Consider the following 26,646-nt stretch of genomic DNA (forward strand, 5'->3'; position numbering starts at 1 on the left):
AATCAAAGCCATCAATACATAATCCCTACAGATACCCAACTGGAATAATAAGCTGACCACAGGAGGAGATAGATGCCACTAATGTAATGACATAAAAACTCCTCACAACTCCTGAAAACTCTTGAGGCTCTATGAGCACGAGAAAGAGAAAGGGCAAGAACCAGACTGTCAGAGCCACAGCCGAAGATATAACAGAGCATTCACGAAGACATCAGGAAGACTGCACCCAAGATGAGCTGCTCCATGAATGCCTCAGGCAGCTGAAGACGAACAGGTGAAGAGGAACAGGAGGAGGAACTATCGTGGACAACCAAATCCCTGCTATCAATAGACAGAGCAAGTGGAACACATCAAGAAATACTATCAGCAGCCAGAAAAGGCCAGCCTAAAGCATAGCACACAGGCTCTGTTGATCATGAACTACACAAGACCAGGCCCTAAGCACCAGATCCATAGAGGCTGGAGTCTACCACAACCAAGCGGACACAGGTTACAGACTATGCAAAGGTCTAGGATGTAGGATCCAAGCTGCATTTTAAATAGAGTGACACAACTAAGTGTCCAGGAAGGTGTACAAGAACATCTGTACCAAATACTGACTATAAGTCCCCAAGTCCCGATAGGTGGTTGAGAACAACAGGGCTAAGGTCTCGTGGGACTCTGAGTTCCAGACAGATGAGCAGCTCCTAGCCAACATGCAAGACATAGAGGAGGTGGAAAAGAAACAGAAGACTGCAGTTGTGTTGGGTGTAGCAATCCCAGCAGACTGAAACATCAGGAAGACAAAAACAGAGATATATCAGGGGCTGAAGGAGCAACTGGAGTAGACATGGAAGGTAAAGTTCTAACTGCTCCCAGTGGTAATATGAGCACGAAGAGCTGGAACTCCAAAACTGGAAGAGTAGCGCCATCAGATTCCAGGCATAACATCGGAGGTCTCTGTCGAGAAAAGTGTAGTCATAGGAAGAGTTAAGATACTGCCCAGAACTGTCCCGGGACCACACGTGACAAAAACACACACACACACATAGATACAGTGGTGTTTTTGTATGTTTGTCACACTTAAATGTTTCAGATCATCAAGGCAATTTAAATATTAGCCAAAGATCACACAAGGAAACACAAAATGCAGTTTCTAAATGAAGGTGATTAATATTAAGGGGAAAAATTCCAAACCTACATGAGATATAAAAAAATAGGAAATCAGGGACACTTTTTTAACCCTTTAAAACCGGTCAGAGTGGGCACGCTCCATTTTGTGCAACTATTTTTAAATCCCTGTAGAACTGCAACCACATAAGCTAGCGCAATAATTTTTTTTGCATATGAAACCGGAGGAGTTGTACTTACATCTTATGCCATCAGCTTGTCCTAGGTCACAGTTTCCTTCCACATATAGCTTTTCAAAAACTGCATAAAAAGCACTTGCAGCAACAAAAACATAATATCCCAGAAACACGCTTTGCCGATCCGATCAGCTGTTTGTAACACTTCCTACGTTGGAATAGACGTCAGCGCGAAATGTAGTTTTTTTTACCATCAGGGCCTCATAAGCCTATACTTATGTTTTTAAAAGTTATGTCTGACTTTATGACTTTCTGTGTCGTTTCTGGGATGCTTAGAACTCATATCGCACTGCTGGAAATAGTTTATTTTGATGCATATGCTGCTTTTTTGCAAATTTGCAGTATAATATTTATTTTCGTTTTTCCTGCAGTATATAAAAAATGGTGTATTTCAAAAATAAAACTATGAAGACACTCAAAATAAATTTCCTGTGGTGGGAAACTATTTTGTGCAACTTTTTTGCATTTACAGTTTTGAGGGATAAGCCCCTTAAATTTTTCTAATTAGAAATATATGTTAAAAAACCAAAAACGATTTTAATTTTTTTTGTAGTTTATTGCACTTTTTTGCAATTTATGTAATTACTATGCACTTAATGCAGACATATTATTATAATTTGGGCTATAATGGTTGTATTGATGTATAGCAACTTGAAATACTCCCAAAAATGGCTCCACAGCATGTAAAAATATAATATAAGCTCTGGTGGACTTGGTTCTATGGTAGGTCTTAAAGGGTTAACACCACTGTATACAGAGAGGAGAGCTGCATATTTAAATATATATCAAACGAAATAAACATTATGCAGTCAATTTGGCTAAAAGTGGAAGTTTTAATCATGCAAATTAAAAAAAAATTAATAATATTAAATAGAAATTGAAATTAAAAAAAAAAAAACCTGCATTCACTATTTTTCAGAACTGTGAATCTGTTAGACTAACATCATGTTGTAGTTGTGTCACAGCCCGATTTGACCAACTCTGACTAAAATTAAAGGAAAATTTCTGGAAAAGAAGATCCTTTGAGGCGAAAGCACAAATACAGAACCATCGTCCCTGGAAGTAACAAGGAAGCACAATGAGTTGTTAACATCCAGATTTCTGACCCAGAGGAGCGCAATCACAGGCACTGCACTATCAGTGGTTTAATAAGCAATTGTCAATTATAAAGGCTTCGCCTGAGACTGAAACCTCTTCCTTAAGGCCGCTGCATAGAGAAGGACAAAAAAATAAATTAAAAAGTAAACTGTTGTGACACAGAGAAACTGCTTCAAGAAATGTGGTGAAACTTATCTTTTTCCTCTCCTCAGATTTATTTCTTGTGCTTTGCTAAGGATGAGAACAGTTTGATTTCACTTGTTGGCATCATCCTTGTAAAAACAGGCTAAGGCTAAGTCACCATGGAAGCAAGCGCTGAAATATGGGGTGCTTTTCAGCGACCTAAATCTTATAGGTTTGCAACATCACTGCTGGGATACAGGCTTGGATTTAATATGCTAGCACTTGTGTTCGTTTTTTCCAGAGGCAAATGTCACTTCAAGCAGTTGCAGATTTAAATAAAAAGACCTCCTTTAGAGCAAGAAGACAGCTTAGGGACAGATCTTTGAACAGCACACAGCGGCACAAGATCATTAAGATAGCAGCAAACTTAGGATGGAATTTTCTTGCTTCTGAGATAACCAAAGAAACTATGTTACAAAACCTCAGTATTCACATAGTTTGAATTAACAGATTTTAAGTCTACTGAACATCAGATGATTCTGATTTACTTCACACTACAACCGATGGTGTAAACATATTTATCTGAGCCATTGATATTCTTCAGATATAGACTTAAATGTGGTTAAGAGTGTAGATTATTCTTTTTATATAGTGCTGGAAAACAGACTGCTAAAATTTCTGCCTTGTGATATAGAAGCCATGCAAGTAAAAATCAATGTAGATTCTCTGCTGTTCTGTACAACACAGGTTGTTAGAGATATGTGTCAATATCTAGCCTACATTCACTTTTGATCCAGAATGAATGAGATTCTGTGAGCAAAGCACTGTGTCAGGCTCAGGTTAGAGTATATGCGCTTGTCACATCAAGTATTAGTTGGTCGGTAGGCTTAGGGTTATCTAATCCTAACCCTAGCCTAGCTACATATAACTTACTATTCAAATCTTGTAATAATAAATCAGTCAGCTATAACTCGACTGAGTGTCCACTGTGATTTCCAGTGCAGATTGTTGCTTTATGACTGTGGTATTGATAAAAATATAGAGCAGAGAGCTGATGCAATCCTTTATATTATTCTCATGACATCGATGAATCTGCAGCCTCGCGGAGCTTAAATAAACACTCGTGATGCAGTGTTTCACTGTGACTCACAACGGTGCTACAAATCTGAAAGTTTTGCGCATGAGGAGAAAGAGTTTAGTTTGCTTATTTACTCAGCATGACACACTTCTGCCCCTGGTAAAAATAAATTTCCTTTCTCATTTCAGTAGCGAGGCCCTGCTGCTGTGTGCTGTGTCACAGCGGCTGTTTGGCCACATACTGTTTCTCTACTCCTGCATCGCTCCTCTCGTGTCACGACTGCAGCCACAGGCTCAGCTAAAGGAGCGCAGGCCTTATTACGCCCCCGGGTCAACAATAACCCCTCAGCCTTCACAACCCCCCCCTTACGGAATCAGCAACACTGTGTAACACGACAAATTACTAGCCAACGGCCTCCCACGCCTGCTCAAACTTTGTACGTTTTAGCCTTAGTGGTCCTGCAACTACCTCCCACCAAACCCCCTCTCGATCCTATTTGTCAGGTGGAAACTGGGTGTGAAAAATGGTTGTGTTTTTCAGCAGAGCCACGGGGCTCTGAGCCACAGCTTATCGCTGTCTACCTTACGATAAATAAGACTGATCATCAGTCCCAACAAGATGCATTGCAAACATCAAATTAATTATGACACTCACTGAGCGATTACCACAGATTATTCAAACATCGTTTGGCAGATATAAAGGTGAAATAGTGGACTGGGGATACAGTTTTCCCAGAAAGTGGAATCTAATTCGGCAGGTGAGCGCAGAGCCTGCCACGTTACCTCACCTTTAAAGAATAGAGAGTGACTAGGGTGGGGGCAAATGGCTGATTACAGCAACGAGGCAGTCAACTGGATGTGGAAAGTGAAACAAATAGCTGTGACCCCCGCTGAGTTCAACAGTAACTGAGTCAGATGACTAACTTGATCAGCAGATACCTAAATGGATGGCACCTGTGCACCAGAAGGAATCCATTAAAGGGATTTATTCTTGGTGTGTGTGTGTGTGTTTGGGCATACAGCTTTTGTGTGTATGCAAGCTCAGGGCACATGTGAGGAAATGCGGAAATGTGTGTGCTTGCATTTTTTTTTTCTCTTATATGGGGCTGGGGAAGCGGTGTCCATGCCTGCAGGCTTTGTTGACCGGCTGTGCTAAAAGTCCAGCATATAACCGCAGTTTGTTCTCTCACAGCCTAGAGGCACTGTAAACCTACACAGGTTGTCATGTTTTTTATCATATGTGTTAAGCATTTTGAATTTGCATGTAATGAACACATGAAATATAAAGAAAATTGCCATTGCCACAGTCACTATGTGGTGAACTAATTGATTTGGAGTACATTTAAAGGATTGGGGAGAGTGGGTGAGAGGGGCTGCTGAGGAAAAGCCCTGTGCACAAAACATATGAATAAACAAATAAATAAACAAAACAATCCAAATCCTCTTTCTGCATTCATAGCCTGTCAAAAACGCATGGCTGTCATCACGTGTTCACCCAGACGTGCCGAGCAGTATCACAATAAGACAGTTGTCAGCTTCCATTGTTTACGAAGTGATTACATGGGATGTCTTAACATATGTGCTGAATAAATAAATAAATAAAAATGTAAAAAGCAAAAAACCCGCGTAAAGAGAGAATCTTTAAATTTGCGGGGCCACAAACAAAGCTGCAAAAGCAAAAAACCCTCAAACGAGCTCTCAGCTGCACTGCTGCTACTTCATCTTCTTGCCCCCCTGCAGACTGCTGGCAGTTAATCTTTTCCTAACATCTAATGGAGGATTCGTCACACGTCGTTTTTTTCAACATGTTATTCCTGTCTGCAATCAGTAATCAGTCTTTGTCGTTAACCCTCCCACCACCACGATTGCCACGGTCACGGTGACGCACTTTGCCTTTTATCAAGAGCATTTTGATCTTAAGTTCATAAAGCGGTGTGACCACCGCCGCAGCGTCCTGTGTCACAAAGATTCTCACAAAGGTTGTGACACAAAAGTTAGAAACGCAAGCGGAGAACATGCAATCGCTCAACATTTCCGTCACTTCTCTGTACTGAACAAACGAGAAAAAAAGTTCGTAAAGAAACGACAACAACAAAAATAAATGAATGCATAAAACAAGCTGCAATCTTTCGCTCGGAGGATCCTGCTGCTGCTGCTCAGCATCCAGAGAGAGGCGGGGGTGTGGGGAAGCAGCAGAGGAAAGTTGGAAGCAGAGTCTTACCTTATAATCGCCGTGTCGCCCTGTCGGATAGTGATGTTGTCGGTGGCCCTCTGCATATCCACACTCCGGACGGGGAATCCTGTGGGGATAAGACAAAGCAGTCTGAAAAACGAAGCCTGTAACTGCCTCCAGCACGACTTGCGTCCGACTTGCATTTTTGAAAGCACAGGAGCGCGCGCGCGTTTCTGCAGTTATAAATCCAAGGGTGAAAAAGGGGGTAGGGGGAAACAGTCGTAGTTGTCCACACTTCTGGTAAACGCGGGAATGTTTTTAGGTCCAAAGCAGTTCGGAATGAATGGGTGACACGAGGTTCCGAAAATACTTTTTTGGAGGGGGAGGGGGGGCCAAAATCCTCCTTCTGTACTCCAGTGACGCACAAAGCTCTCCGCGTAAAGACACGGCACAGCGACGATGGAGAGAGGCAAGCTTCTGTTTAGAGTCTGGGAGAATCACCCCCCACCACCACCCCCTACCTCTCTCTCTCTCTCTCTCTCTCTCTCTCTCTCTCAGATTATCCAGCCGTCTGACTCTGATGCTCCCCTTATTGGTTGTCAGGACAACAGCACCACCTGAGGTCCCTTTCGGTGAGACACAACCGAACGAGGACCGAGGAACACCGTGGAATAAGTTTATTTTTGTTTTTATTTTTAGAGAATAAAAAAAACAAAAATATTCAACAGAAGAAAAGAATCGAGTTGTGTATCTGAATATCCATGAAGGCTATTACGCGTCTTGAATATCAGAACAGGTTTTGGACACAAACAGAGAAAAAAATATAATAAAAACAACCCAAACTTCAAGTTTTAAATAGGTCTAGAAAACTTTCCTTCCTTGAGGTGAAACCATGCAGAAAGACGCTTTCCCTCTGAGGATCACTTCAGTACCATTACTCTTCAAACAAGCTCATTTATCTACAGCAGGTATCCACTCATTTACACCATTAGCTCCCATAGCATTTCCATGCCTAGCAGATTTGCAGTGGACCATGAGATCTCCAGTGGATACTTTTTGTACCTAATTATGATTTAGGTGGAGAGCCTGTTGTTTGCATTATACAATTCCATTTAACATGTTCCATTAAATGTTAGACATGAAATTAAACCAAAGGATATTTTTGGAAGCATTCTCTATATATAATAGAAAAAAAAATTATACTTATTTTTACCATTTTGAGGATGATACGGAGCCGTGAATAGCTTAACCAGACATAATCACCTCTTGTCAAGATTAGCATTGACTGTTGTGATGCCATAGCTTGATAAGTAATTACATCCACTTTCAGCATAAGCAAGGACACAAGTTTGTGAGGTGCACGCCTCGCAATTATGCAGACATGTGAATGCAGCATGAGCTTGTAATTTCACCACTTGCCAATCAAACGCTGGCTTAATAGGCCCTGATCTAATGCTCAGTTGACGATGTGCTTAATGAAGTGCAGTGTAACAATTTAGGCAGTGCATTTAGCATTATTTGATTCTGCAAATACATTAATACTAATGCGAATCATTGTCATTCGCTACATAGTGCACTCCCATTTTTTTTTTTTTTTTTTTTGCCTCTGGGGGTATGCAGTTAATAATTCAGAATCACACTTTAATTCTTTAATTGTAGTGCTCTAAACTAGTCACACTGATACAAGCACAGCACTTGCTGAGGTCATGACCTGAACGTAGAATAATTACATATGTTCTTAACATTGCAATTACTCCAGCTAGCTTAAAAACACAATCAGACACAATCAGTTGCCTGTTTTACAGCAGCCTCTCGAAGCATCTTTACCCTCCTTTTTTAATGCAGACTTTTTGGATGCATTAGAAAAATTGAAGAGCACATGAGAGTAAAACTGATAAGGACCACTGGGGTAATTTATGTCAGTAAATGTATGGAGGTGCTTATGTTAGTGCATTAGTTGAGAAGTGTTAAACTGTTTACAACGAGGGACGCTTGAAAAGCTGCTCCCTACTTGGTGCTTAATAAATAGTGCTTGTTACAGTTTTCCTCATCTTCTAGAGGTTTAAGCTATCTTGGTGATTTCACTTTATGAAAGAGCATATGCATTAAGACCACTTTAAAAGGTTTACTGGGTTCACAAGAGGAGAGAAGAGGGTCTCTGTGAAATACAGATTTATGTAGGGATGACTCCTACATGCCTTTTTGCTTTATTTATAGTTATAAATTCTCAAAAGTGCGCTGGTGATCCAAGAGACTTTATATGTGTAATAAGTTGAATTCTTGCTTTTATGGCAGCGAGATGGCAGAGTGGAGGCCAACAAAACAGTTGCTTTAACCGGGTCTTATCAGAAGTCCACTGACGCCTGGAGGCCTTCCCTGTACTAAAGGCTCACAGACACTCACACAGAGACAAACTGAATGCAGGGAAACACAGCAGTTATTATTGTGTTGGTGCTATGCTGGTGTTGGAGTTTGAATAGCAGACGTGGTCATGGATTCTCCTTTTGTGCACGCAAAATAAACTGTACATAACATATTGTACGTTATCCAGAATATGACATGTAGAACAATGTGATGCATTGTTTGCTGTTTACATTACAAAATAAAACAAGATCCCCTCAGTCTGCAGACAGCTGGGAGCCAAAAGGACACAACAGAAGAGGCAAAAGTCCTTTTTATTTGCTAGTTCATGCTGGCATACATTCTACACAGCTGGGGTCAGAAGTTTACATAAACCATTCATGGATGAATGTCATTATAATTTTGGGCTTTTCATGATTTCTTTCAACTGTTCTTTTTCCAGAGTGGGATGTTTGTACATTATACATACTGCATACAGTTTTCTCTAATCCACACAAGTTCAAAAGTATACATACAGGTTCAAATATTTACATATACCTTCACTAATATTTGGCACTATATTTAAATGTGCCTTAGAAACTTTTGTTAGCCAAGCTTATAGCAGAATCCTGGCTGGATATTTGACTCTTCTTGGCAGAAAATGGTACAGTTAATTCAAATTAATTGGTTTCTGGCACATAGATGGCTATTAAACATAGTCCACAAATTTTCAATAAGGTTAAAGTCGGGGCTTTGGGAAGTTCAATCCAGAAGATTAATGGGCCATTTCTAAACAAGTGCAGAAAAAGTTGAATGTTATTCAAATGTGTCACCACTTTATCAAAATCTGGAAGAAACCCCAAACTGTCAGCTTCAGATGAGAGGAAATTGGTTAGGATGTTTAACAACAACCCAGCATCCTCCAGCATTCAAGACTAAAATGAACTGGGAGCTGCTTGAACACTGGTGTCACTGTCCACAGTGAAGTGAGGTTTACGTCACCAGGGTCCGCGAGGGTACCAAGAAAAGAGCCACTGCTCCAAAATCAGCTCTTTTAAGTTAGTCCACATGGAAGAGTCAAATGCCTTCTGGAGAAAAGTCAGACAAGACAAAGATTGAGTCCTTGGTGGTCGACACAGCTGAGTGTTCCAACAGGACAAATTATCACAAACACAAATCTAAACTGGTTTTGGAATCGATAAAGCAGGCTAACATTAAGCTTTGGAAGACTACAACCCTACTGAAGATTTGTGAATGCTATCAATTCTGCCAAGGAGAATGCTCAAATATCCAGCCAGAATTATTCCAGGAGCTTGTTAGTGGCTACCAAACCATCTGGTCGAGGTCCAACACTGCTAAGGGACTGTTATGGCCCTTAGCAGGGCCTCCCTTGATTGTGTCCCTGTAGGGTGTGTCCTGCCAGGTCTCCTGCCTTAGGTGCCACCCTATTTGTACAGCTGACCCAGAGACCTATATCTCTATATCAATTCTGTATCTATTTTATATCTCTATAGGAGAAATGTCTTAATATTTAGAATACATTGTCCCCCTCCAATAAAAGCATGAAAGAAGCAGGGGAGTTACTAAGAAAAAAACAAACACTATGCACAATAACAATGCCTCACACACAGATGAGTTGTTTTCTTCAACAATAGGTCTTTTTCCCTCCCAAAGATATGAATATGAATTATGAGTTCATACAACCACAGAATGTTTTGTGGTAAATATAATTAAGCCTGCAACACAAAAACGCGCACATACAGTGTTTTGATATCAACAAAAAAGCTGCACATCCTCTCATGTTTTCCTCTGGCTGTGTGTATGCAAGCAGCCTGATAGGAATGGAGGAGAGAGAAAGAAAAAGGAAATCGTTTCCCAAAAATGTCTGAAAAACAATATAGCTGGAAGCCAGTTTTGGATTCTTTTTTTTAACTTTAGATGTGCTGTTGCCTGGGTCTGTTTTCAGTCAGGCTCAATAACATAGTTGAGGCATGCATGAATGTGCAGAAAGCTTTGGACATGAACAGAAATCTTTTTGTTAAAGTTAACACTTTTAGTGAGCAGGTAAGAAACAAAAAAGTAGCCCGATATCAGGGAAACTTGTCACACACTGACTCTCAAATCTGGAAGACAAAAACATCATAGAGCCAAGAACCTGGCTGCGTTATATTCTTGTAGATTTTGAATCGTCTTTGCTTTGATTTTCTTTTTCTTTTTTGTTTTAGCTCTTTTCTTTTTTAGTTAAATTTACTTCCATAATAAATGTATGCACAAAGTACTAAAATTTGCATCAAAATTTACCAGATTGCTCAAATGAACCCATACTGATGCTTTCTTTAAAATAGGAATTTGACACAGGGGATGAAACTGTGTTTTCTGCAAATCAATATATAACAATTTCTATCATCTTAAAACACTGCGCTCCTACAACACGGCACCCAAGAGAAGTATTCAGTACAATGGAAGCGCTAATGCGTGGTACAGTGAGGGGAAATACATAGTAATTGGTATTTTCTGTTATAAGTGGCAGAGCCTGTGCCTGATAAATGATCAAACAATGGCAGCATAAGGGGATCTAACTTCTTTGAGGGGAAAGCAACATACAGTATGATCTATCATTCAACTCTGTATTTCAGCTTAAAAAAGTGGCAGCAAGAAAACATTCTAGGAAGTGATGTTATTGAAATATAACAGTTACTAATGTAACTACAAATCATGGGTCTACTTAATCATAATCACACTGAAACCCAGAAAATGTTTGTAAGCACCCTGGCATTTGTATTTTTTTTTTTAACACAAGATCTGCATCACAGGGCAGGGACTGTAGAATGATTTTCATAATGCACATTATGAAGTGCTTTAAGCACTCCTCCCCATTTCATTGAGTCATAATGATTCAGTCAGAGCGACCCAGCTTTGATCAAAAGAGCTGAAAACAGAAGGGATAAACATGTAGTACAGTGTAGATGTATAATTCTGATTTAAGAACAGAGAAACAGCTTTTAATACTGAGTTTGTCTGTGTTTGTATGTGTCACTCTTATGACAGCCGATTCAACGTTTCCAAGAAAAAAACTGAACTTAAGTCAGTGAGTAGTTTGCTCCGTTATACTCAGTTCTTTATTTTTTATTGTAAAGGCGAAACTTAGACTAGACATCCTGAGTTTGAATCCACCGTCTAGTCTGGATCTTTCTGTAGGAAGTTTGTATGTTCTCTATGTGTAGGTAGTGAGGTTAGCTTAACTGGTGATTCTAAACTGTCCGTAGGTGTGAATGTGAGTGTGTACCCACCCTTTTGCCCTATGCTAGTTGGGCTAGACTCTAACTCCCTTTATGTGACCCTGAACTGACGACTGAGCAAAAGACAATGAATGGATGGGTACACCAGTTACAAAAAGTCACAGTTAGACTTTCACAGGAGTAAAATGTCATGACAGAAACAAATAATTACACCAAGATAAGATCAATACTGTACACTTTTTAGAAAGGACAAGCTAGAATCGTTTTTTCTTGTTCAAACTGCTAATAATTTAAAGGTAATGATTGCATACGTGAGTTAAAATGAATTTTGCCATCAGCTTCACTTGAGCAACAGGAAACACATCCTGCATATTTATCTTCACTATTAAATGCTTCATTTTGCCACACAAACTCAGTCCTAAGCAGTTAAGATTCAACAAAGTGTTGTATTACAGGTGGAGTTGTGCCTTTTGTTCTTGTTCTTAAAACCATTCTATAACATTATGTAGGGTTCACCACTATTACTACTCTTGCTTCTTCTGACATCCCATTCTCACAGAGCCTTGTGTCAGGTAATAGAAGAGGCTATGTTTCGGTGCCTTGTATGGAACAGGAATATAGTAAGAGAACCTTTCTTCATTATCCACGTGAGTATTTAAAAACCCGCAGTTTGTCCTTTTAAATGAAGCAACTGTGAAACAGTTCAGTGGTTCTGGAGGAATTTTGTCAAGCTAGTGAAAAGAACTTTGATATTAAAATGAGTAGTGCTGTAACAGGCTTGGAGTTGTTTTGTTTTTTTTTCTTATCTTTTTTAAGTATGGGAATGTTAACAATATAGAGAAGGGTTTAGAGTAAAGACACTGTCAAGTTACATTAGGGGAAGTCTGTGCTTTTGAAGCATGACCTATATTAAAAACCACAAGCCAGAACACTTCAGCCTCAGCTCCTTTGACTATTCTTTTTTTAGTCTACATTTCACATCGCCCACCATTCGGAAGGTGTATTGCTGAAACACTACTGTGCCCTTCTCTTTTTGTTTAGTGCATCTTGGGAAAAAAGTCACAAAACTTAGGAGGACACAGTTTGTGCAAAAATATGGCATTTCACAAGGACTGTTAAACTGCTGTTACACTGTCAAATATCCCATCCCACTGAGTGCAAAAAGCAGTCTCCTCAGCTAATAGTGCCCACAGATGGAAGCCACAGTGGGATGACACAAACTGGAGGAGAAGTTGTTACTGGCACGCTCTAATTGTGCACGAGCGTCCAAAAGAAGTTGCAACTGCTCCTGCAAGTAACTGTGCATAATGTGGGATAATGAGCGATGAGGCTGTGCAAAAGCTGTAACATCCCTGGGTTGCCAATAAACACACGTGGCTGCATTCAAAGCCAAATGTTTGGCTTAATTTTGGCCTTGAAACTAATGCTGTTGTTGGTGGGAACATGCAGGATTTTGCAGGATTTGATTTCAACAAATGCACCAGTGGGGTTAACAGGAAACTTCACAGCAACAAAAGAAAAGTGGAGCAAACCTTTCCACCTCAGTCATTAATGTCCGAGACCGCAGCGTGACTCTCCACCTCAATTTTTCCAGTCAGCTTCTTTGACTGAGTGAGTTTTTTGGGTGTTTCATGTTTAAATGCTGTGCATTACTGTGGAACAAACCCCCACTTACGGGTGTATCGTATTCCAAAACATTCTCCATCTTTAGTCCCCCAATCAATACTGGCTTATGAAGCCCAAACACCCCACCGCTTTTAACAAGAGAGCAGGATCTATAATGGGATTCTGATTCTTCACCCACCTTCATTGTGCACTATCTAACCTCTGTGTGAAAACAAATGACAGTCGGCTCCATTGTGAGCCAAAGTCTCCCCTCCAATCTCTCTTTTTTTGTTGTTTCTTAAGCAAAATGCACTCTGTGTCAGTCTAGACTAGGCTGCACTGGGAACACATGCTCCCCAGCAGAAATGTACTCCAGGTGTGTGTAAGGGACACAACGACTAAGATTCCTGATAAAAACAAAACAAGTTTCTTCTCTTCATAAGAAAGAGTGTATGCATAATTCACCCTGGCATTCCGATCAAAACCAGACTCTTGGCAACAAAATGCATGATATGCTGGAAAAGCAATACCCAGAAACATACTCAGCAATATGCTGTATCTCACACACACTCTGACACACAAATGCAGCACAACGCACCCTGGCATGAAGCCTCTTGCTCTCCATCCCTGTATCTCTGTGTCAGCAGAAATACAAAATAAGGCAAAACTTTGCCAAAAAGCTTGCTGTATTGTGGACGACATGCTAAAAAAAGGAGGTCTAAGTTGGAAAATTACACTTCAAAGACTTTAGCATATATTTTTTGCATTCATTTAACACAACTGTTAAATATACTAAAAGCACCCACTTTCCCGTACAATATCTAATAAAATAGTGACTGAACCTTTATTCAGCAACATAAGGTTATACTGTGTATGTAACGCCTGCTTTGGCAAGATTACCATCTGAGTTTTGCATTACCAAAAGGTACCTGCCTACAATGGCATAGCGCCTGCTTGCAAAGATTGCCAGAACCTCTTTACATAACACAAAACACACTTCAAAGAACACATCACGCATCAGAACATATCCCAAAAGCCTGGTTAAAAGCCAAAAATGTAACCTTGACAAAGATTCATCTGGCATGTGTGTTGTTATGCGAGTGAGCAGATGTTGAGCAGCAGCAGCTGTAATGCTGTTTTCTATGGGAATTAAAAGTGGATGGCTAGCTAATGAAGGGCGTTTTCTTTGATAAAGTTTGCAGACATTACACTGGCGCATCACCTAGGAGTTTCCTATGATATGAACGTGTGAATTGAAGAGTAACCAGTTTCAGCGTATAATTTTATTTTTACAATGTAATATCAATAAAAATTTGGAGAGTGCAAGCTAAGACTTTACCATGCATACCAAACAGTATGAGAGCGATTATAAAGGATGATGTGATGCCAAATTAACTGTTAGCAATAAAAACTAAAATTTGCATTTATTACACATATAACAAAACATTAAAAAGCATTAAAAGTCTTCCCCTTTAAAGTTCAGTATGTTGCTGTGTTTCTATATATATATTCCATTAAATATAGGAAACCGCCGCCCTCTGTTTTTATTCAACTTTAATGGCATCTATAACTTTTTCATAACGGAGTTTTGGATATTCTCCTTCTGCTTGAATGTTGTTGAATTTCAGGTTTTTTTTTGAGTGAGTGTATTTTCTTTGCATTATATCACAATCAAAAATGTATTTCAGTTATTTATTAGGTTTTCCTTTTCGCTTCAGACTTCTCAGCAATATGTGCTTTGCCAAATGCTGTTATACTCCCAAGGTACACTTCACACACTTCATGGTGCCTCACAAACAGAAAAGTAGCTAAAACCACAGATATTTTTTCTATAACAATGTAATTTTCCTCCTGTGGATTATAATTTTTTTGTCATGCAGGCTTTTTGTGCAAAAAAAAAGTGAACTGAGTGCAAATATGACCTGAACCAAAAGTATAAAGTGCACATATTCCCAACCAGCACTATTGTTCCGAGTTATATTATGCAGCATGGTGCTGCTTGCATTGTTTCTGGCTCATTCGCACTGAGCAATCGCTTCTGACTTTGAGCTGGTTCATTTCATTCAAAGCTCCAATACAAAGTGTGCTGGTCAGCAAAATCTCAGGTTAAAAAATTCAAAGTTAAGGCTGAGTCCTACATAAACATGCAGTGGATGTGAACCAAAGCACATTTGCATTATTAGAATTCTTGAAATATACCCCGTGGTTTGTTTCAGCAACTATCTCAGACTATTTTTGTGTCATCCCTCCTCTCTTCCAATTCCACATCTGTGCATCAAGTTTGACCTCAGCTTTCAGTACATTATCCATCTCATCTACTGGAGGTGATCTCACACACACACACACACACACACACACACACACACACACACACACACACACACACACACACACACACACACACACACACAGACGTGCACACATGCGCATACACACAGCATCTCTTCAATCTTCTTGCAAAAGAATTGGTCTGAGTTGGCCCCTGAGGGTCATCCCTTCTCTCACTATTTAGTTCTATTAGCGAGTTCAGGCACACAGAGAGACCTTGCTGGAGAGGATTGGTTTAGCTGCAGATGTAATGTTCAAGGTGAAAGCCTACCGGGTAACAAGATGAATTCTTAGCAGACCTGCGAGGATGTCCACTTTGATGGATCGAATAGGCTTGTCCTTGCAAACACAAAGCAACTCTATGAGTGTGGAACCATCCTGCAACTACGCTTCTCTCGTGATGTTGTTTCTTTATACATTTCATCCTCTCAGTTATGGGAAGCATTTAAAAAAAAGATGGCTGACTAATTGTGACTTTCTAAGTTTGCACTGTTCTACACACCAATTGTCTTTCAGCACTATCTACACGAATTAAATTCACTGGTGTTAAATTGCCACATTTAGATAAAGTTGTTTTTAATTGAATTTTTTAAACTGTAGGGAAATGCCAGACATCATGACAGAAAGCTAGTTTGACTTATTAAGTTCTCGTGATATTGAAGTTCCATCCGTTAAACCAAAACCTTTTTCGTTTTTAAAAAAATATAATTCATTTCATTGTTCAGTGTTTCCAAAGAATTAATACAGGACAGAGATATCGGTCCATATTCCACAGAGGTAACTCTTTGTTTGACAAGCCTGTAAGTTTGTCTACATTCATTTTAATAAAACATTACTTAACAAACTAAAACAAAGACCTGGTGGTAGCCACACAGATACAGTGGGGCAAAAAAGTATTTAGTCAGCCACCGATTGTGCAAGTTCCCCCACTTAAAATGATGACAGAGGTCAGTAATTTGCACCAGAGGTACACTTCAACTGTGAGAGACAGAATGTGAAAAAAAAATCCATGAATTCACATGGTAGGATTTGTAAAGAATTTAATTGTAAATTAGGGTGGAAAATAAGTATTTGGTCACCTCAAACATGGAAAATCTCTGGCTCTCACAGACCTGTAACGTCTTCTGTAAGAAGCTTTTCTGTCCCCCACTCGTTACCTGTATGAATGGCACCTGTTTGAACTCATCATCTGTATAAAAGACACCTGTCCACAGCCTCAAACAGTCAGACTCCAAACTCCGCCATGGCCAAGACCAAAGAGCTTTCGAAGGACACCAGGAAAAGTATTGTAGACCTGCACCAGACTGGGAAGAGTGAATCTACAATAGGCAAGCAGTTTGGTGTGAAAAAATCAACTGTGGGAGCAATCATCAGAAAATGGAAGACATACAAGACCACTGATAATCTCCCTCGATCTGGGGCTCCACGCAAGATCTCATCCCGTGGGGTCAAAATGATCATGAGAACGGTGAGCAAAGATCCCAGAACCACACGGGGGGACCTGGTGAATGACCTGCAGAGAGCTGGGACCAAAGTAACAAAGGTCACCATCAGTAACACACTACAACGGCAGGGAATCAAATCCCGCAGTGCCAGACGTGTTCCGCTGCTGAAGCCAGTGCATGTCCAGGCCCGTCTGAAGTTTGCCAGAGAGCACATGGATGATACAGCAGAGGATTGGGAGAATGTCATGTGGTCAGATGAAACCAAAGTAGAACTTTTTGGTATAAACTCAACTCGTCGTGTTTGGAGGAAGAAGAATACTGAGTTGCATCCCAAGAACACCATACCTACTGTGAAGCATGGGGGTGGAAACATCATGCTATGGGGCTGTTTTTCTGCCAAGGGGACAGGACGACTGATCCGTGTTAAGGACAGAATGAATGGGGCCATGTATCGTGAGATTTTGAGCCAAAACCTCCTTCCATCAGTGAGAACTTTGAAGATGAAACGAGGCTGGGTCTTCCAACATGACAATGATCCAAAACACACCGCCCGGGCAACAAAGGAGTGGCTCCGTAAGAAGCATTTGAAAGTCCTGGAGTGGCCTAGCCAGTCTCCAGACCTCAACCCCATAGAAAATCTGTGGCGGGAGTTGAAAGTCTGCATGGAGGAATGGGCCAAAATACCAGCTACTGTGTGTGCAAACCTGGTAAAGACCTATAGTAAACGTTTGACCTCTGTTATTGCCAACAAAGGTTATGTTACAAAGTATTGAGTTGTATTTTTGTTATTGACCAAATACTTATTTTCCACCCTGATTTACGAATAAATTCTTTACAAATCCTACCATGTGGATTCATGGATTTTTTTTTCACATTCTGTCTCTCACAGTTGAAGTGTACCTCTGGTGCAAATTACTGACCTCTGTCATCATTTTAGGTGGTGGAACTTGCAGAATCGGTGGCTGACTAAATACTTTTTTGCCCCACTGTATATTGTGCAAAACACTTTTTCAGTTCATCCACAGTGAAGGTCGGGCATGTAGTGGAAAGGTTAAAGTATATATCCATACTTAGAAATTACTTAGAAATGACAAAACAATTCAAAAGTTCTCTCTATTGGCTGTCAGTGTCTTATCTGAATGATAAGACACTGACTTGTAAAATGTTAGTGTCCATGAATTTGTTGAAAACTTAGCATCTATAGAAAAATAATTGTGAAAAATAAAAGTGACTTATGAACAAAGGTTCAGAATCCATCCGTCCAATGTTTATGGTTTATCCAGTTTAAAGACACAGGGCTGGAAAAGGTGGGCTACACCCTGGAGAGGATGACAGCGTGTTGGATTTAGAATCATAACTTGATTTGATCAAATGATTAAATTAAACTTCAGCTGCATCAAAATAGCTTCAATAAAAAGCACCACAGGTTCTCGTTTAATGAGGCAACAGCTTTGTTTTTTCTATGCATCAGTAATAAACTCACAGTTAAATAAACAGGCTTGAGAACAAAAACCCCCCGTATAGACATTTTGATCTGTTACGTGTCAAAGCTTTGGTCTTTTTTCACCGTCCATCTGAAACAAAATGAAATTATGCTTAATGAGTATAATTTAACATGGCGGTAGGCAGATTTACCATGAGTGTTTTTGCAGTTTATTGCGCAACTTTTCCGGTAAACAATGTTTTTTTCCCCCCAGACATTTCTTGTAAACTTCATGTGCACTAATTTGCAGGGTGGATCCCAGTACATTCGACTTTCCTCTTCCAGGAACCCCCCGCTAAGATTAATGCATCTATCATCCCCACAATAACCAGAGGCGCATTTTTGACAGAGCAACTGATAGGACTCCGAGAGCTTCATTTAAAAGTACTGAAGGCTAAGAGGAACATCTAATGAGTGCCAAACACACTCCTACTGATGTGTTCATGCTTTGATGGATAATGATTTCTATGGCCTGAAATGTATTCATTTCAAATTAACAACATCTGCTGTAAAGCCAAGAGATACACATCTGATGTGAGGAATCTGCTTTTTTTGTTTTTTTTAACGGCTTGTAGAAGCGAGCGCGTTCTTGCAGTCCTGTTATTTTTACTCCAAGCTGTCAGAGCAGAGAAGAACCATTAAAAGCTAAAAGGCTTGGTAAATTGCATGCGATTGGTAGCTGGACGGGCTGAGAGTCTGTGCTGCTGAGAAGGGTTTGATCCATGGGTAAGTATGTAAAATAGCAAAAAAACAAACAAAAATCCCCCCCAAACCCCCCTCTCATTAGGATTTACCCAGAAGCCTTAGCTAAACAACAACTGGATAAACAAAGAAAGCATGGGCCCAAAATCATACATGCAGATTTTAAACACCATATTTTATCGCTTCACTCCCACTCCTGTTTTACTCCATCCTTTTCCCTCACTGCCTTGCCGCGTCTTACTTCCGGAGATGAATAATGTAGACTCCCTCACTGCTTTGTATGAACACAGCAATTCCCTGGATGAGGTTCTCCCCAAGGACTAGAGAGCCACAGGCCTGTCTCCAGGCCCACCCCTCTAATCTGCATTCTCCCTCTGTTCTCTTAATTAGCAGGTTATGGACAAGAAGGCACAGTAATTTCACCCAGCTGTTGCAGATTTCTCATTTTGCCCCTCCCCTGTGGCAAACCCTCGTCTTCTTTTCCCGACGTTCTTTTCCTCCACGAGTCACATTTCTTTTTGTCTTTTCATCTTCGTCAACGTCGCCATTTTCCCTTCCAAGCTTATCGTCTTCTTCATCAACACAGAAGTTTTAATCTGCATGGTTCGTAATGAGGCACAGGCAACAGCAAGAGGCTGAAGGGCAGAGTAAATTATTAAAGGAGAAAGAAATGTCACAAACTACAGAAGTCAGTAACAGCTCGACATAAAAACTGTGAATGACTTAGTTCTTATTAGGTGTTAAAGGGAAACAGGGATAACAGCCTCATTTCATACCTAATAATATAGATGAAACTAGAATCTCCTTCTAAACCTGCATTGACAGAAATTAATCTCTCTGTAGCTCTCTTTGTGTGTGTCTGTGTGTGTCTGTGTGTGCATGTCTCTCTCCACAGTGAATTGCAAGGTAAATGGAATGACAAGTCTGGACCCTCTGGGTACAATATACCATACAGCACCCAAGGGCTCTTCATCGTTTCAATATATCAGCTTATGATGCAAGAAGTTTAATGTACAAGGGAGCCCTGTTTAACATAGAGGCCTCAGGGGACGTTAGGTTAATGTTCTCACAGAAACCAATTTACTATAAAATCTTTCTAGCACTGCGTACCTCTGTGATCATGTTCAGACAGTCTATAGTACCGCGTTAAATAAGTCCCTTCAGAGCCTTTGAATTGACATAGTCCAAGTCTTGACATCAGTGTGACAGCGGTGACAAGTTTAGAGATTTGTTTAATGCTGTTTTGCGATATTCTTCCTTGCAAACTTTGCCAAATCAATAAAGTATTCCGATTCTGATTCAAATATGACAAAGATTTTAGATCTGCGAAAAAAACATGCAAACAAGAGAAGATTACTAAAAGTGACAGTCAGGCCATAAAGGGAAAAAAAAGAAGAAGGAATAATAAAAATGCTGACGAAGATCTATTCATGTTTCATGTAATGATTTGTGAGTATTTAAGTCATGTGAATCATGTAAGTCATGATTTGTTCAGGAAGCCTGTTTAATTTTAATTTTTTTGACACAACACAATTTTGTTTCTTGCAAAAACAAACACCCGCTCACACTGCCACGTCTGTCTTTGTATTGTTAACTGTCTTCAAACATGGCTGTAGTTTCTTTCGTGTTGTAAACTATTCCCACGAGATCCTACTCTTGTTAAACTTATAAACTAATAGCTGCAATAAAATAAGATCTATATCATCACACGGGCCATTATTAAAGCTTTTCCAATAAACAGGTGTATATTATATTAAGTACCATTAAAGCACATTATGTTCAGCTGTTAATTTACTCCTTCTCTCTGCTGGCCTTGGCGTAGCACAAAGTGTCATTTTTCTCTTCCAACAGATCGGCGCTCCGTTCCAGTTCACAGTCTGCATTACTTCAAAGTTCACACAAAATGAAATATGTCCTGATGTAATGACAAAACACTTCCACTCTTTCCCACGGAGCATAATAATGTAATCATAATTGGTGTACCGCGGTGAACTTTCTCCCAAAGATTTATTCTGCGCACATCTCACTCAAGTGTAGTCTACCCAGGAGTTGATGCTTTTAAATATCAGGGCTCTGCAGGCTTCAAAGGCCGACCCAGAGGAGCTGAATTCATGTCGGTTACAAGGGAACGCAGTCAAAAAGATCCAAGAAACGACAAAATTAATGCACTATTCAACTTTTCAACAATTTGCTAAAATAATATCCAATCACAGTTGCTAAAAAAAAAGGATATGATGTATGCTGCTTTTAGTTTTGGCAGCTTGAGTCACTTGACTATAAAGCAAAGAAGTATTGTTATGTACTGTACAGTGAATTGGACAGTCTTCGCCTTGCTGTGGTAAGAACATCACACTGTTTGCAATATATTCATGTGTAGCTGGTGCAACCCAGTCACACGTAAACAAACCAAACAATGGATACAGAAATACCCACCAGAGTGACACACTATATACCCCGGACAAATCTGAATGCAAACCATAATAGAACAGTGCTTTTTCTTAACGGCAGCTTTTCATTTAATTGTTTTTTTGGTCATTTTTTTGCTTTTCTTTATTTTATTTTCTCTTTGAACTGTATGTATGCTTGTGTCATAAAAAAATGAATCTAATATTTCAACCAGAGCACTGAAGGCAGCAGGCTGCTCACTTGTGAGGTTCGTATTTTTGCAAATTTATACAGAACACTGTCAGCTCAGCATTCAGCGTGAAAAGCAGAACGTACCAAAGTAAAAATGACAGGAGAGGAGGGACAGGATGTGACAAATTGGTGACCCCATTTGAGTACACACACACATATAGACTCGCAAGGGAACGAGCAAAGTTTCCAGTCTCAAGCAGAAATTACAAAGGAGTATGAATCCATTTTTTCTCTACATTTGATATCAGTGCTAACCATCCAATGGGCCGGTCAGTCCCTGGTGTCTGACTGAGCCATGTGCGTGTTCCTGCTGTTTTTCTCTTACAGTAAATATATATAATTGGCTAAAATAAAATTTCACATGGTTTATTTTTTATGCACCTTCTCAGCCCAGTATGTGTTACATTATATAACAAAAATCTGAAGATGACCCACACTCCACTCAGTGATCTGCACACTCATAATCATCATCCCAGCTGCCTGACTGAAACATCTCTCCCCACAAAAACAGGGATTGTGTCTGACATATGCAATTCTCTGAAAAATGAAGTGCTTCCACAAGAAGAGGTTAAGTAGCAGCTAGGTGCTGATGATCAAATGTACTTTATGAATTGATAATACGAGTGTGAGCAGCTCTTTAAAAGCAGTGGTTTTGGCAGTTTGCTGGACTGGTCCATTGAGCTGTGTGCTAACAAAATGCCACAAACTTCCCATGAATGGACGTCCCAGGAAATCCACTCTAAGCTCAGAACATGCAACGCTCACAGAAATTTAATTTCACTAGCTGGGCCCAGGGGACTGGCGATGGCTCCCGGGCCTGGCAGATCCCCATGTACTAAATAGAAGTGAAGAAGTTGAAGAATGGAGAAGAAGGAGGGACGGAGGGTGGGGCACGTAAATGAGAATGATCGGCTTGCAGAACTAGGGGAACCTATATAGATGACAGCTGGAAGGAGCGTGTTTGGAGGCGTGGTCCTGCTCCTGAAATTCCGATACATAATCTCCAATTAAGTTGCATCTGAACAAAAACACAAGACTTTTTGAACAATGTTCTTTGGACAGATGAGAAGTAAAGATGTGTAGTTCCAATGTACAGCAGCACGTTTGCAGAAGACCAAACACAGCGTATCAGCACGAATAACTTGGACCAGCTTGGGAATGGACGGATGATGACAAAAGTACTGATACTTGTGTTAAAATAGTTTGATAAAAGTACTTACTTACTTTGTCTTTACTCAAGTAAAAATAAAAACGATGAGTCTTTTGCGGTCTATGACTGCCTGAAGTCTAGAACTCTTGCTTCTTAGTGTGTCTCTTTGCCTTCAGTTTCACCCGTACAGTAACTGAAAAACATGCGCTGTTTAACTGGTATCAGGTGATAGACTTGGCTGTTGAAGAATATCCCATTCTTTGACTTGACAAACTCCTGGGTGGCTTTTGCAGTAAACTTCTGGTTGTTATTAATTTATTTGAACTGTTTCTTCCCTCCCCATACTTTTCGTTCGTGTTCCTCTTGGTTTAATTGCAGACCTGAGCAGTCTTTTAGATATCTTTTGGAAAAAGAACTAGTAAGACAATGTAATGCTCAAGTGACTATACATCTTGCTTATGTTGCAGCTTTCCAGCATTTCTGGCTATTGTTAAGTAAATCACTTAAGATGAGCAAAACTGTATAACATGCAATAACAGAAGTCGTTGACCTCCAAAGTGGTTTCATTTACTGATTCCTGTAGTTCAAGTTATCGTCCCAGAGGGCAGTGACCTGCATCATTTCCGCCAATACAGCAAAACAAAAGCAGATTAAGATAAACAGTGTGAAAAAGAAGTTCACACTCACAGCCTCGGTGCACACTGCTGATCACAGAAGACAAAGCTGAACAATAAAAGGCCTTCTGCAGTCTAACTTGCATACAGACAAAGACTAAAACAGGAAAAACCAGCTTCCAGGGTCATCTACAAATGGGACAGTGAGGCTGAGGAGGTCCTACAGGACTGCTTTGACAGCAGTTGATGGCAACATCAATGAACTCACAGACTCTGTCATTGGTTATATTGGAAAGTGCATGGATGATACCATCACAAAAACCACTGTCCGCATATATCCAAATCAGAAACCCTGGGTAAATAAAGACGTTCGCGCCAAGCCTTTAACTCCGGGGACGCTGATGCATATAAAGCAGCCAGGTATGACCTCCGAAAGTCCATAAAAAAGGCCAGAAAGGACTACAGGGACAAAATGGAGTCCAGCTACCACAGCTTTGACACCAGGCGACTGTGGAATGGACTGTGCTGCATCACTGACTACAAGAAGGACAACACAGGCAGTGTTCAGCCCACTGCATCTCTCGCAGACAAGCTCAACAACTTCTATGCTTGTTTCGATGCAGACAACAGAGAGCAGATCCTCTACCCTCAGGAGGACAGTGAGGCTGTAACTTTAACTCTGAAAACAGAAGCTGTGAGATGGACTTTTAAAAAGGTCAATCCTCACAAAGCTCCAGGACCGGACGGCATCCCAGGCCGGCTTCTCAGAGTGTGTGCTGACCAGCTGGCAGAGGTGTTCACCAACATCTTCAACCTCTCCCTGAGGCAGTCAGTGGTCCCCACGTCGCTCAAAGCATCCACCATCATTCCTGTTCCCAAAAAATCAGTTGTCTCCTGTCTGAATGACTACCATCCTGTTGCACTGACATCTGTCATCATGAAGTGCCTGGAGTGGCTGGTCAAAGGTCACATCTGCTCCTCCCTCCCTGACACACTGGACCCTCTTCAGCTTACCTATCGGACAAACAGAGCCACAGAGGATGCCATCGCCCTGGCAACGCACACCACCCTCACTCACGTGGAAAAAGGGAATACATATGCAAGGATGCTCTTCATCGACTACAGCTCAGCATTTAACACCATCGTCCCCTCAAAACTTGCCACGAAGCTCGTCGACCTTGGGCTGGGAACACCGATCTGCAGATGGATTCTAAACTTCCTCACAAACAGGCCCCAGGTGGTGAGAGTTGGTAAGCACACCTCCTCACCACTCACCCTAAACACGGGTAAGCCACAGGGTTGTGCGCTTAGCCCCCTCCTATATTCCCTGTTCACACACGACTGTGTTGCTAAACACGAGTCCAACATCATCATCAAGTTTGCGCATGACACAACCATCATAGGCCTCATCACAGACAACGATGAGATGGCCTGTAGAGAGGAGGTGATGGCACTGTACGAGTGGTGTCTGGAAAATAACCTGACTCTCAACATCAGCAAAACTAGAGAGATGATAGTGGACTGCCGGAAACGACCAGTCAGGGAACACCAGCCCATCCACATCAACGGTGTCAAGGTCGAAAGGGTCAGCAGCTTCAAATTCCTTGGAATCAACATGACCGAGGACTTCTCCTGGACCCTTCACACAGACACTGCTATCAGGAAAGCTCGCCAGCGGCTTTACTTCCTGAAGAGGCTGAGGAAGTTTGGCATGAACGCCAACATCACCTCAAATTTATATAGGTGTGCAATCGAGAGCTTGCTGACGAGCTGCATTACAGTTTGGTACGGAAGCTGCTCTGCCAGCAGCCGTAAATCACTACAGAGGGTAGTGAAGGCAGCAGAGCACATCACTGGCATGAGGCTTCCTGCCATTCAGGACATTTATCTTCAGCGATGCCTCCGTAAAGCACACAGCATCATCAAGGACCACAGCCACCCAGCACGTCAGCTGTTCTCCTTGTTACCATCTGGCAGACGTTACAGGAGCCTGTCTGCTCGGACTACAAGACTTAAAAACTGTTTCTACCATCAAGCCATACGACACCTCAACCACAACACTTAAACACACACACACACACTCCACAGGACGCACTCAGAAGCTACCCTGCAGCTTCACAAGTACTGTATAATCTGCACTGGTCACTCCCCTTTATTGATATTTATATTTTTAAAAAAAGTGCAATACTGTAACATCTGCCACAAAAAACCAAAACTTTTGTACTGTTTAGTTTGTACTGCTGCTCATTCCTGTGCAATATCCCATCTGACTTATTCAGCATATATTCAAATGTGTGCTGTGTGTGGATTCCTGACTTTAAAAGCGTTGTGGCTTCTCATGCTGCGATAATAACCTTTTCAGAGATCTACTGCTGAGAAGGAGGTGAAGAAGCGACAGAAAGGGAGGAGAAATGAGGTTTAGAGGAAACTGAGGAAAGTCAGGAGGGACTGGAGGTGACCTGATTCACACAGACAAATATGTACACACACACCAGCTTTGACACCAACTATAATCCATCACTGCATTACTTGTCATTCCTCTACCTGCCATAATGACCCAGAGCCGTCTGTTATGGTTTGGAGCCAGAGGTGAGTCCCGGGGTGGAAACACACATAGACAAATGGAACAGATGCACAGGTCTGGTGCAGAAGAGTAGCAGTGCAGTGTAGCACTCAAGTTAGGCAGTTAGCAAAGGGCATGGATCGCACAGTCCTGTGCGCTCATGATGACGCACTAGTCTGCACATTTATCTGCAGGAAGCATCGCCTACATTTCAGCAGCTTCTAATAAAAGAGAAAGAAACATATACTGTACAGGCATGTGAACACTCACATCACCATAGTAAACCATGTATATCACAGGTAAGTGATAGATTACACTGATTTGTAAGCTAAAACTTGGCATTTCATACTGCCAGGTCAGTGTTCAATTTGCAACACGTTCTCACTCCCAAAGTGTCAATTTGACATTTTGTTAATGGCAGTCCCAGAAGCTACGTCTCCCTGCAATTGACAGGTGCTCCAGCAAAGAGGTTTGTACTGAAGTACACTCATATTAGACTAAATCACAAAGCGATGTAGGAGACTTCAGGTCCCAATCATCTCACAATGAGAGTAAGCAGATGTGCTCTGTGTGGCTGAATCAATTTGTTGTGTCAGGGGAATTCATTGGCCACACTGCGCTGGCTGAAACAAGCCAGTGCTTTTTGTGGACAAGGATGAACTTAGCAGCTGAAGTATTTCCTAGTTTAGGTCCAACCAGTGTGAAGACATGTGACGAGCTGCT

General features: G+C 40.9%; 1 protein-coding gene across 2 annotated transcripts in view; it reads right to left on the reverse strand.

Annotated features, from left to right (window-relative positions):
- lsamp (limbic system associated membrane protein) overlaps positions 1 to 26,646 on the reverse strand; it is a 499,113-nt gene that overhangs the window by 237,378 nt on the left and 235,089 nt on the right. Inside the window, exon 2 of one of the 2 annotated variants that reach the window (XM_086260903.1) lies at positions 5,866 to 5,944. In XM_086260903.1, coding sequence (XP_086117029.1) covers positions 5,866 to 5,944 — 79 coding nt within the window. Of the gene's footprint in view, positions 1 to 5,865; positions 6,306 to 26,646 lie in introns of those variants that run through there. The other variant, XM_086260902.1, reaches the window with a different exon arrangement.

Source organism: Aulonocara sp. 'chitande type north' Nkhata Bay, linkage group LG14 (assembly GCF_057382095.1).
Source record: "Aulonocara sp. 'chitande type north' Nkhata Bay isolate Kocher_YH1m ecotype deep benthic linkage group LG14, A_spYH_male_GT1.1, whole genome shotgun sequence".
Classification (NCBI taxonomy): Eukaryota; Metazoa; Chordata; class Actinopteri; order Cichliformes; family Cichlidae; genus Aulonocara; species Aulonocara sp. 'chitande type north' Nkhata Bay.